At 55.3% G+C, this 12,768-nt stretch overlaps 1 protein-coding gene across 1 annotated transcript in view; it reads right to left on the bottom strand.

The window, feature by feature from the left end:
- The window catches only part of SSC4D (scavenger receptor cysteine rich family member with 4 domains), a 6,680-nt gene extending 3,029 nt beyond the window's left edge, over positions 1-3,651 (bottom strand). The window contains exons 1-6 of the mRNA XM_021416105.1: positions 2,837-3,651; positions 2,396-2,681; positions 1,677-2,297; positions 1,532-1,584; positions 1,091-1,213; positions 736-813 (exon numbers count right to left, since the gene is read on the bottom strand). Of these exons, the coding sequence (XP_021271780.1) occupies positions 736-813; positions 1,091-1,213; positions 1,532-1,584; positions 1,677-2,297; positions 2,396-2,681; positions 2,837-3,500 (1,825 nt within the window). The 5' untranslated portion in view covers positions 3,501-3,651. The remainder of the gene's footprint in view (positions 1-735; positions 814-1,090; positions 1,214-1,531; positions 1,585-1,676; positions 2,298-2,395; positions 2,682-2,836) is intronic.

Genomic DNA, 12,768 nt, shown 5'->3' with positions numbered 1-12,768 from the left:
GGGGGGAGGAGCGGCTGGGGGAGCCCCTGGGAGGGTGGGGAGAGCCTCGGGAATGAAGGAGGGAGCCCCGGGTGGAGGTGCTGGGAGGATGGGAGGAGCCCCCTGGGAGATATGGGGAGATCCTGGGAGGGTAGAGGGGAAGCCCCCTGGAGACAAGGGAGGAGCCGCGGAAATGAGGTCGGTAGCCCTACGGGTATGGGGTAAAGCCGCTGCGAGGATGAACGGAGTCCTGGGGAGATGGGGGGAGCCCTCCGGGCACGTGGGGGGAGCCCTGGGAATGAGGAAGGGGTGGAGGTCCTGGGGAGATGGGGGAAGGATGGGAAGATGGGGAGAGCCCCTGGGAGGGTGGGAGGAGCCCCGAGAGGACGAAAGGAGTATCCTAGGGACGCTGGGGAGCCCTGGGAATGAGGGAGGTATCCCTATGGGTATGCGGTAAAAACCCTGGGATCGTGGGAGGAGCCTTGGGGAGACGGGGGGAGATTCTGGGAATGAAGGAGGTACCCAAGTAGGTATAGGGTGAAGTTCCTGGGAGCACGAGGGGAGAATGGGGAGATGGGGGGGACCTTGGGAGAACTGGACACACATGTGGGGTGATCCAGGGGCTGTGGGGCAACCCCTGCCGTGGGTGGACTAAGCCCTGGGTCGATGGGGTCATGTTCCCAGGGCAGTGAGGGGGCTGGGACAGGAGAACCCAGAGCTGGGGCCGTGCCAGACTAGCAGCAGCCACACGCTTACTTTCCAGCTCGGCAGTGATGAGCACAGTGGTGACCACCTCGGTTGCTGGCGAGGGCTGCTCGTGGCCGTCTGTCATTGCTGAGACATGGGGACACACGGGTGCTCAGGTGTCTGGCCCCAGCACCCACTGTCCCTGCTCTGAGCCACAGCCAGCACCACGGTGGCCCCGTGGCAAAGTCCCTTGGTGGTGAGGAAGAAGTTCCCTGGGAACTGGCATTGGGAAGGTCACCCAAAAAAGCCCCAGAGCCTCACCAAGGTGCACTTGGACCCATGTGGTAGCTGCCCCATGGGAAGGGGCAGCCCAGAGAGCCGCCAGTCCTCCCTCCTGTGGCACTGGTTGCTGCCAACCCCATACCTGTGGCTGTGGCAGTGAGCATCTCTTCATAGTCCAGGGCCATGGAGGTGGTGAAGGATGTGATGGTGGATGTGTCCAGACCTGCAGAGACACAGAAGGACAGGGGTGACCGGCAGGGAGAAGCTGTGAAGCATCAAAGCCTCTAGCTGTGACCCCAGGATGCAGAGTGGAGTGGTGTGAGGATGGAGGTGGAGATGATGGACGTGGAGATGGAGGTGATGGAGATAGAGATGGAGATGATGGACCTCCTTCATCCTTACTGCCCACATCCTGGAAATAGAGGTTCTCCAGCTCTATGCAAGCGCTACAGGAGCTTTTCTGAAGCTTGATACATCAAATATTCACCAGCTGTGCTTGAGCAGCAGGAGCACAGCAGAGGCAGGGTGTGAGCAGCCAGCCCCACACCAGCCCCAAAGCTGGATTCCCCGGGTCCTGCCCCACCTGATGGGCACTGAGCACTGCCACCCAGCCCCAGCACAGGAGACAGCCCGTGTCTGGGGAGGAGAGGGGCATCCTTAGAAAACTGCCCCTTCCTCTCCATCAGCAGCTGTGTTGGTGAATGGTGGAAAAGCCAAAGCACTGTCACTTCCTGCTCCACTCGTTATCCAACATAAGGAGGGAGTTCAGTGGAATTAGTAACAATATAAATGGGCAATGCAGAGAGGGGGTAAGCCTGGTGGCATGCCCAGCCCTGGCTCTGCTTCCACCCTCCTGTCCTGGCCAGGCAGGCTGTTTCCACGCAAGGACGTCCCATCCTCGTGCCCCATTACCCATGCAGATGACCCCGGCATCCTCGTGGTGGCCGCAGTTGTGGATGCCCCAGCCGAGGCTATAGCAGGCGGAGAGGATGGGCTCGCTGCCCTCGCAGTTGACGTTGTCCAGCAGGATGTGCCCCGTGCCGTAGCCAAAATAGGCGTTGCTCTTGTACTCCAGAGCCTGGCCGCAGCCCACCTGCTTGCAGACCACGCTGGCGTCGCTCAGCCCCCAGTCGTCGTCACACACTGTGCCCCAGCTCCCTTGGTAGAAGATCTCCACGCGGCCCTGGCAGGCGTCTGCCCCGCTCACCAGCCGGATCTGGCCGTCACCTGCAGGGTGACAGCATGGGGGACGAGTGTCTTGCTGTCCCTTCAAGGTCACCAGCCCACAGAGGTGGGATCTGGACGTGCTTATGGTGGTGAAGAAACTGCCCAAGTGGCTGGAAGAGGATCTGCTTTAGGGCAGCACAAATGGTGGGATGCTGCAGGAACAGCTGGACCAGGATTTGACCATAGAAGTGGAGGTTCTGGGGGTCTTCTCTTGGCCAGCCCAGCGGGGCTGTTTGGTGGAGGGGAAACACTGAGACGGTGGGTGATGGGAGGTGGGTGATGGGAGGTGGGTGATGGGAGGTGGGTGATGGTGGTAGGTGGGTGATGGTGGTGGATGGGTGATGGGAGGTGGGTGACAGGTGATAGGATGTGGGTGCTGCTCTCTGCTCGCCCCTTGCAGAGCTCCCAGCCAGGACAGGCCGCGAGCAGCTCACCTTCCCCGTTCTGCACCGAGGCCGTGGCAGTCCTGCTGGTCGGTCCTTCGCTTGCTGATGTGGGGGAGAGCTCTAGAAAGGCAATGAGAGATGGCATCAATTTCTGCCTGCAGAAACCCTCCCAGAAACAAGCCGTAACCAGGGTCCCTGCTGTGACCATGCACTCATTACAAACAATAATATTCTGTTGGCCACATGCTGGCCCTGAGGGAACCAGGAATTATTACCATTGCAGACGACAGCCACGTCCTCATAGTGGTAGCAGTTGTGGATGCCCCATCCGTGGCTCCAGCACTCGCTCAGTGCCGCCTCCTGGCCCTTGCAGTCCACGTTGTCCAAGAAGATGGGCCCGCTCCCCTGGCCGAAGGTCATGGGTGCAGGCAGGGCGATGGCGTGGCCGCAGCCCAGCTGGCGACACACCACGTTGGCGTCTACGATGTCCCAGTCGTCGTCGCACACCGTGCCCCAGGAGCCGTTGTAGAGGATCTCCACGCGGCCCTGGCAGTGGCTGGGCCCGTTGGCCAGGCGCAGTTCTGCAAGGACGGCCCAGCACAGTGCTTCAGTGGGCAGGCCGGGAGGGCGGCACCCGGCGTCCAATGGACCCACAACCTCCGGTGGGCTTCGTGTGGAGAGTGTGGGCCTGTTCTGCACCAAATCTCTGCTCTTTGGACCAAATCCCACAGCTGTCAGTGGACATTGTGTAGAGACTTTGGGCCTGTTCTGCACCAAATCTCTGCTCTTTGGACCAAATGGGTGACTCCTGGCTGCAGCAAGCTGTTGGCTTTCTGCCCTCATGTTAGCTAACACCACATCAGCTTGATGGCGGGCTTGGTGGCAGTTAACGGGTGCTGCTCGTGGGTTGGAAGCAGCGGACGCGGACATCCCACACATCTTTATGTCATTGTACGGGGTGCAGTGTCACTTTGTCACCTGTGTTATCAGGCGTGGGAGATAAGCCATCCTTATGACAACACAGGTGAGAAGGTGCAACCCTCTCATAGAATGACAGAATCGCTGAGGTTGGATAAGACCTCTCAGATCCCCAAGCCCAACCCAGCCCACCCCACCGTGCCCACTGCCCACGTCCCTCAGTGCCACATCCCCACGGCTCTGGAACACCTCCTGGCATGGGGACTCCACCACCTCCCTGTGCAGCTGTGCCACCGCATCACTGCTCTGTCTGAGAAGGACTTGCTCCTAATATCCAACCTGAGCCTCCCCTGGTGCAACATAAGGCCATCACCTCTCGTCCTATTGCTGTTACCTGGGAGCAGAGGCCGACCCCCCCCTCGCTATGACCATGTCCCAGCGAATATGGCCATAGCTGGAAGTGGTGGCATAGAAATGCTTTCCCAAGCTGCTGGCAATATGGAGCGTGGTGGAAGCAGCCCTCAAGGGGATTGTTCCTGGGGACGTGGTGAGTGACGTGGTGACAGCTAGCAGGGAGCAGCGAGGTTGTACTCGCCTGAACGTAAGCAGAACAGGGATAATAAAGAATCTCTATTTCCTTTCTGTAAAAGAGGTTCAGCTTTTTGTTGCTGCTCTTTGTTCAGAACCAACACGCTTCCTCTCTGACGCATTTTTCAACCGCAAAACCTGGAGAAGAGCGACTCGGAGAGAAGAACCTCACCTGGGAACGGCGGCGGAGCGGGCTCGGAGGTTCCTGAAACAGAGAAGGCAGGGTTGGGTCTCACAGGACACAGGGAAGGAGGTGACAGGAGCAGGGGAGCTGCAGCTCCCCCAAATCCTTGGATGGAATGTGATAGAGAGGTGCCAAGAGTGGCCATTAGCAGCTTAATGAAACCAAGCTGCTCTCCTGGCACGCGCCGGGGAGTTGCTAGCTTCCAGACAGAAGCAGCCTTTCATTCCTGCCTCTCCTCTCCTCTCTGCCATTGTTTCGCTGCCAGCAGCTTGCATTATGAGCAGGGTGAGTGGCAGCAGCAAGCCCCGGAAAAATGGTCCTGCCTGCCACGAGAGCCTGCTGGTGGTTCCTGATGGGAAATGCTGTGCTGAGCACCACTCCATGCATTCTAATTCTTTTTTTTTTTTCCACACAGTGGTCAGCATTTTGTAAGCCATGTATTCCTATGCATGTACCAGTGCAGCTGATGGGGTGCAGCCACCCCAAGGGTGAAAGAGGGCAGCCCCGAAGTGGAGGAGGGCTGCAGGGGCTGCTGCAGGGCACCACGCAGATCTGCCTCCTGCAATCGCATTTGTCACATTGCAGTGGTGCAAGCACCTGGGTAACACCCACTGCTGCAGCACTCTCAGCCAGGAAAAACATAAGATGCAGCCTGAAAAACATGGGGGGGACCCTTAGGATGCTTGGCAGCAGAGGGGGTGGGTGCTGGGGTGTGAGATGGGGCAGCGAAGCTGCTGTGTCCCTGCAGCCATCTCAGCATCCAGCAGGGAAGCCCAAAGGGTTCAGGCCTTTTTAGGAACAGTGATTTCTTCTGGCTTGTATGGATTTTTAGCACGTTTAGACCTTTTTAACGAGCAGCAGATAAGGAGGACATTGTTAAATATTCAATATCCATCGCCCGTTAGTCAGAATCAAAGCTCTGAAGTATTTATTTCAGAGCATCCTCCAGCAAAGTCAAGAGAGACCTGAAAAATATGCACAGTGTGTCCACACTAATGAGGAAACCCAGCCTGGAGAACAGAGCTTCCAGCTCCCTCTGATCCAGCTCACAAAGCCCAGAGAACAAAGGGAACTGGCTTGAGGTAAACACTGCCCCTTTCCAGTCTCATTTCTGAATAAAACCACCAAAATAGGACAAACTGCCCTTCGGTAGGACTTAGTCATTTCCATTCATGAAGAGAAACAGCAGAGCTCACCGGTGGGGCCGAGGAGGAGGAGGAGGAGCAGGGAGGAAGGCAGTGCCCCACGTGCCATGCAGGGACCAGGGCTCATCGCTGCTCTGGGGTCCTCCTGCAACATGCAGACACCAGCGTTAGCCATTGGGTGGCAATCACATCAAAATATGGCTCCGGTTGGGGTTTGCTGAGAACAAGAGTAGTAAGAGCTCTCCAGTAAGCCACACCATGCAGCTGACTTTTGGGAAGTGATGGTGCTTCCCATCACACAGAAAGTCACAGCCCACATGTTGGAAGGCTCCTGTCATCCTGTCTGGGCTGCCAGCCCCATAAGGCCGTGCCAGGCTGTCACTGTGCTGTCACCCATGGCCAGCCCTCTCCATCACAGAGCTCCTCTCCAGAGGATGAGTCCCAGCTCCCACCCCACTCCTACAATAACATGACCACGGTACCTCCCACCCCAGTTGGAACATCTGTGGGACCCCAACACCTGCGCTGCTCCTAATCCTTGGGAAAAAGGAGGCATTAGTGTGGGAGCGCAGGTCTGGCACCACAGCATCACATCGTTCGTCAGTGGGAGGAGACGCAAACTCCATGGGGACGAGATGGAAAGCAAGCATGGAGAAAATGAGGAAGAGATTAAAGATAATAAGATGCAATTTCCCCATCATTTTCTGCTCTCTTCACCAGCTGCTGCTGGAATGGTGAACATCTGGCTCTGCTGGATTCTCACTGGCAGCACAGGATGGTGACAGCGCCGCTTCCATCACCCAGGCATGGCACGGGAGAGCTCACGTCATGCCTGTGCAGGACTCAGCCCCTTCCCACAGAGCTGCCACGCAGGATGCAGCCCCCTGCACATCCCCGTTCTCGCCATGGGGCTGCTGCCGGCCCAGCGCTCAGAGGAGACCCGCCAGCAGACAATCGGCTCAGTTACGGGGCTCGGAAATCAATCTAGCCCCTAACATTGCATTTCTCAATACTCCATTCATGCTTATTCCGCTCTGAATAATGTCGCCTTTTGTCCCGCCGGCCCTCCCCGCTCTCTGGTGGAGAGTGGCTGAAAGACAGCCAGCACGCTGCCGTGGGCCAGCAGCCCCTCGGCATGCCGCCTGCACCAGCCCTGGTGTAGGCAAGCATCCATCCTGCATCCACACCACGTCCATCCCATATGCATCCCACATCCACCCTGTATCCATGCCATACCCATCCCACATCCATCTAGCATCCATCCCGTGTCCATCCCACATCCACCCTGCATCCATTCTGAATCTACCCTGCATCCATCACACATCCATCTGCGTCCACCCCACGTCCATTCTGCATCCACCGCGCATCCATCCCACATCAATCCCACTTCCATCCCATATCCATTCTGCATCCACCCTGCACCCATCCCACAACCATCTCGCATCCACCCCGTATCTATCCCTCATCCATCCCACATGTATTCCACACCTATCCCATATCCATTCCACACACATCCCGCATCTACCCCGCAGCTATCTCACATCCATCCTTCATCCATCCTGCATCTACCCCACATCTATGCCACATCCATCCTGCATCCACCCCCTATCCATCCCACATGCACTCTGCATCCATCCTGCCTCCCGTTCCAGTTGTCCCAGCACCCCACAGAGCATTAACCACTGAGATGCTGAGCATAGCCCCCGCTATACCTATAAAGGTGAATCTCTACTTTTCCTCCCACAGAAAGTCTCGGCTCTGTTTCCACCCTAAGGAATGCAGATCCCAGCAAACAAGCTGTGAAAGCTCCCTGCTTCAGCCTGGACATGAGAGAGCCTGGACCGACCCTATTGCAAAAGCAGTGTTTTCCATAAATCCACGTACCTGTCTGCTGTTTTCTTTCCAGTCTACAGATGATGTATTTAAACCCAGAAATAAATATGCTCCTTCAAAGTCAAGAAAAGTGCTGGCTGGTTAGTTAAAAAAAATGAAAAATAATCGATGCAATGAATATTACAGTGGGGATACAGCAGGAAGAAAGGCTAAAAAGGAGGAGAAGAGGCTCCCGTCCATCCGCCAAGCAGCTCCCGGCTGTCATCCTGTGTCCCCCTGAGGGCTCAGGGCTGTGGGGCAGGATGGCTGCCCGGCCCCATCGCGGGGTGCCCAGGCTCAGTGAGGGCCAAGAAGGAGGAGGAGGAGGAGAGGAAGAGGGGAGCAAGGAGAGCAAGGGGCCGCTCAGCGGGGCATGGCGGTGGGACTGGCTCGGGTTTCAGGGCGGCTGGCACTGGGAGCACTGTGACCTCCCCGGGGCTGGCTGAGGGCATTCTGGATTATAATGTGGATTACTGGTGTTCACCCAGCTCCCCTTCATAGGAAACCCTCCTTCTCCATCACCTCATGTGCTACACGACCACAGCGTCTCCCTGGGCTTCCAATGGAAGCGTGTTTAACCAAAAGCCTGTAATACAAGTGAGAGCGAATTTGAAGGCAGCTGGGTAGGAGGAACATATAAAACGCAGTGGTTTCCTGCTCTTGCAAAGCTTCAGCAGCGTGGGCACTTGGTTCTGGATAAGCTTCTCCCATGGGCAGTGGGGTTCCTGCCCCAGTGGTGTCTCACTGCCCTTCCTGTGGGGCTGCCCATAGAATCATAGAATCACAGAATGGCCTGAGTTGAAAAGGACCTCAAGGATCATCTAGTCTCAACACCCCTGCTGAGTGCAGGGTCACCAACCACTAGACCAGGCTGCCCAGAGCCACGTCCAGCCTGGCCTTGAATGCCTCCAGGGACGGGGCATCCACAACCTCCCTGGGCAGCCTGTTCCAATGTGTCCATGCCCCCAGGTGCTGGGATTTGGGGTTTTCCCTGGCACAAAGCCGGCTTCAAAACAGCTCTCACTAACAGCACCATCACCCATCTGCTGGCACTGCCTTCTGTGGGTTCAGTAATTAGCAATTAGGCACGGACTTTGTATTTCCCAGGAGCAGCAGAGTTCTAATGAGTCTGCTCGCAAACACCCGTTTCAAAGGTGCCTTTTAAGTCTCTTTTGCCCAAACTCTGCAAAACTCCCAGCCGCCTCGGCTCCCCGCCAGGGCTGGAAATGAGCGCTGCCAGCGGCGATGCGCAGCCTTTGAACGGCACAAAGCAAAGCCTCCCTCCCGGTAAACGCACGGGCATCAGGTCGTCAGCCTGGGGATGCTCTCCTGGTTAAGCCGAACACATTTTCTGAGAGCCAACGGAAGCGACGCCGCGAGCCCCGGGAGGCTGGGCGCTGGCACGGGGCTGCGGCGAGGTGGGGTGCCAGGAGAGGAACCCAGCCCTGGACAAACGCCCTTTGTTCGTCCCGCAATCCGCTTCCTGACCGACGCGCTGCAGGACCCACCTGCGCCAGGTGGGAAGGAGCAGCCCAAGGACGGCCCGCTGACCGCGGGGGGGGGGGTTGGAACCGTGCGGGTGGTCACAGAGAGGCGAGACCTCGGACGGCGAGCAGCCCGCGGGGAGCTGCGGGCAGTGGGAAGCACGGCTGCCGTTTGGCTGGGTGCGCGAACGGGGCCGGCCGCATGCAGGTGCTCCCCTGGGAGCTGCAGCCACTGCCCGTGGGAGACGCGGCGCTGCCCATGGGGGGTGCGACCACCTTCCGCGCCGAAGCCTGCTGGAGTAGACGTGCGAACCCCTTGCTGTTCCGCATCCCCTCTCCCGACGCCGCTTCCCCGGGGTGAAGACGGGGCTCGTGCCGTCAGGACCCCGTGCAACACCCGCACGGAAAAGGAGCCGGGCGTCCCGGTGACCGGCAGGTGACCGCGGGGCCGAGAAGGCCAACGGTGTAACCTGCTGGAGGGAACCTCCCTTCAGGGGTCGGACTGGGGGTCTCCGGAAGGGGGGGGGGTCCCTTCCAGTCCCGGGACGCTGTGGGCGGGCAGCACTAGGGGGCACGCGTCTGCAGCGAGAAGAGCTCGCAGCTCGGCTGCGCGGGGGAAGAGCTGCTGGCAGCTCCCGGCACCACGCGGCCACGCGTCGCACACGTGCCCTGCACGGCACGCACGGCCTCACCTCATCACGCACAACTGCACACACTCACACCTCCCCCAAGCCCAACTTCAGCCACGGGCACCCACGGTGACACACGCGTGCGCACCATCACGCGTGCACGCGCAGCCCATCAGCGCACACAGACTCACTATTGCGCTCACGCCCACGATCACTCACACGCTCACACCAGCTATCGCTCGCACACGCACCCTCGCACGCACACGGATACACCTGCACAGAATCACGGAGTCACAGAGTGGTTCGGGCTGCCAGGAGCCCTTAAGGTCACGGAGTTCCAGCTCTCTGCTATAGGCAGGGACTCCTCCCACCACACCACGTTGCTCAAAGCCCACCCAGCCCAGCCAGGAATGCCCTGAACATGCTCTGTTGTATTTAGGCTGGTTGAGTGCCCACCTCCTGCTTCCCCTTTTTTCACCATGAGCTCCACCACTGAAGCCTTTGACTCGCTTTCATCCGCTGTTCCCCAGTTCGGAAGATTCCCATTGCTTATTAGGTCACAAGGAGCCGCTTTTTAAAAACAGTGTATGTGGAACCCAAGGAAAATGTCCTTGCGTGTTTTGAGGCAAAAAATAAAAGTATTCTATTGTGACTCCAGTTCTTCTCATGAAGCAAAATCACTGAGGCAGAAGATAAAAGCATTCCGTTATGTCCCCGGTGCAAAATTATTGAGGAAAAACGAGACTGTTCACCCACCAAAGCTGAAATTGGACGTTTTAGAACCATCACTTATGGATTCCTTTTGCTAAACTAACATATTGGTTCTTAAAGTAATGTACTAATCCCTATTGCTGAGCAAACCAACCTATCTCAAAGACTATGATGTTTATATCCTCATCCTCATCACCCGTGACCTTTCATATTCAGAGCATGCAACAAGCAAGGATACATAGAGCAATTGCGCACGCTATCCCCACGAATAACTTCTTTAACCAATCCAACTTGGGAAGCCAGGAAGCCATTTTGGCTTCAGCTTACACCATCCTGGCTTACTTTATGTAGTATTTCAGTTTGGTGCCGTATCTTACACATGTCTCTTTCTATTCACCCACTTTGACAACAACTATCGCTGCTCAAACTCCTCCTTGTGCAGCTAACAACACAGCTAAAGCCATTCTATTTTGCAATACCACCCTGGCTAAGCTTTGGACTTCTTCTTTAATGGCAATAATAGCACCTACTGGTTCATTTTCAAGGTGTTTCATAACTGCTGAGATGTTTACTATAGCCTTTTCCAATTCTGCAACTAACCACCTGACAAATGAGTGAAATCTACAAGGTCTTTCTATTGGTGGATTGAGCACTTCTCTCTTGACCTTTGAGGGTACTTGGGCCTGCATTATCCCAGTTAACTGACTGTTACTAGCACCTTTGGCATTACTGTTCCTAGGGTACAGGTTCTACACCATGGGGGTAATATCTTCCAAGCTTGATCTCCACATAATCAGTGCCATCCTTTCCCTTTAGCTGACACCCAATATTTATCCCTGTTGTTTTTTTTTTTCCAAAATACTCATTTGTCATTTGCGCCATCCATTCACAGCACGGGTGTTTTCCTGCTGGAGCACCCCCTACTTGACTAGTCCCTACGTCTGTCAGACAAGTCCATCATTCATAGGCTGGGTCCCTACAATCCATGTTTGTGATTCTGTATATTTACCTGCATAGTACTCTACGGATCTGTTGTCCCAACTCGGTTTTGGTGGTGGTAATCCCCTTAATGGGTATGGACCTGCCTCATATTTTGTCAATTCTGAGCATATCCAACACCTTTTTCATCAGTTTCACGTGCTTATTTTGATCCCACGCATTCAAGTGATAAGCATAAGTACTGCTAAAACTATTGTTATCATTTTAGACAAACAGAATATATATCCCTTAAGTACTGCAAGAGTTGTTTTTTTTTCCAAACAATTAATATAAGCAAACAATTAATGCAGTTAATACAAGGCAAACAATCACTATATACTCTAAAGGTAACTGTATCTCGATAACTACATTCAAGTGCATAATATGATTTTTCGTTTCCCTGTTTACAAGCTGCATTTATTTATGTGAAAATTTCAGTTTCATCAGTGCAGTCTGTTCCACTTGCCACTGTGGGCTGGGCGCTTTTTGTGTAATGAATTCAAGAGTCTACTCCTGACATCTTGATAGCAACGTGCATTGTCCTTAGTATTTGAGACGGTCCTTTCCACTTCCCCTGTAGTGGTTTGGAGCTCCAATTCCATCGATCCACGCACTCGTCGAGTTGGAATGGAAGAACTGTGACTTCCAGAGGTGCTGGTGCTGCCTGAGCCATGAACCTGTGGATAAAAGATAGGGCTTTCCCTAAAGAGATGACATATTCTCTTCGTTTTAGTTCGCCCCATTGGTTTACATCCATACTACCCATCAGTACCTGAAATGGTCTTCCATACATCATTTCATAAGGACTAATTTTCTCTTTAGCACGCGGTTTTACCACAACACATAGTAAGGTGAGAGGTAGGGCTTCAGGCCATTTCAAGTCTGTTTCTTAACAGATTTTACCAATTTTTTTTGTTTTTTTTTTTTCAAGTTTGATTCATTTTTTCCAAGTTCCCACTAGACTGCGGCCTATACAGCGTATGTAAACCTCATGCTATTCCAACGATTCTTCCTAGGTTTTGAACAATTTCAGCTACAAAATGTGAACCTCTATCTGATGATATCCCTCCTGGTATCCCAAATCTAGATAGAACTTCTTTTAGCATAACCTTTACTACTTCCCTTGCTTCGTTGGTGTGACAGGGAGAAGCCTCTGTCCATCCTGAGAAAGTATCCACCGATACCAATCGGTACCTGCAGCCGGCTTGTTGTGGGAGCTCAGAAGTGGTGGGCGAAGCACCAGGGGAGATGCGATTTAACTTAAAGGAGTTAAATACATTTCATACTGAAGAAGGTGCAGTTCAAGTGCCCTGGTGAGTGTGTGGTGCTGGGGGCCATGTCCAGCGGCAGGAGAGCAGGGAAGGCTCCGTTTTTCTGGCTCTGGAAGCGCTCCAGGAGTGCCTGCACCCAGTGCTCCTTGGGCTGTGCGTGCATCTCCCTCCCCACGAGGCAGAGGCCCGGAGGGATGCAGCACTGCCCTGAGGGACGCGATTCGAAGCGGTCACAGCCATGAGCTGACGGTCGGGCTAAACGGCCTCGCTGGCCTTCCAAACCTCAGCGACTCTGTCATTCTCCCACACGCGCCCCGTCGCACGCTGTCATGCACTCACACAGGGTCACTCCCTCCCTCACACCCAGCAGCGCGCGCGCGCACACACACACACACACACACACACACACACACACACACACACACAC

Source organism: Numida meleagris, chromosome 18 (genome assembly GCF_002078875.1).
Source record: "Numida meleagris isolate 19003 breed g44 Domestic line chromosome 18, NumMel1.0, whole genome shotgun sequence".
Taxonomy (NCBI): Eukaryota; Metazoa; Chordata; class Aves; order Galliformes; family Numididae; genus Numida; species Numida meleagris.
Note: the sequence above shows the minus strand (reverse complement) of the source record. Positions and strands in the feature narration are given on the sequence as shown.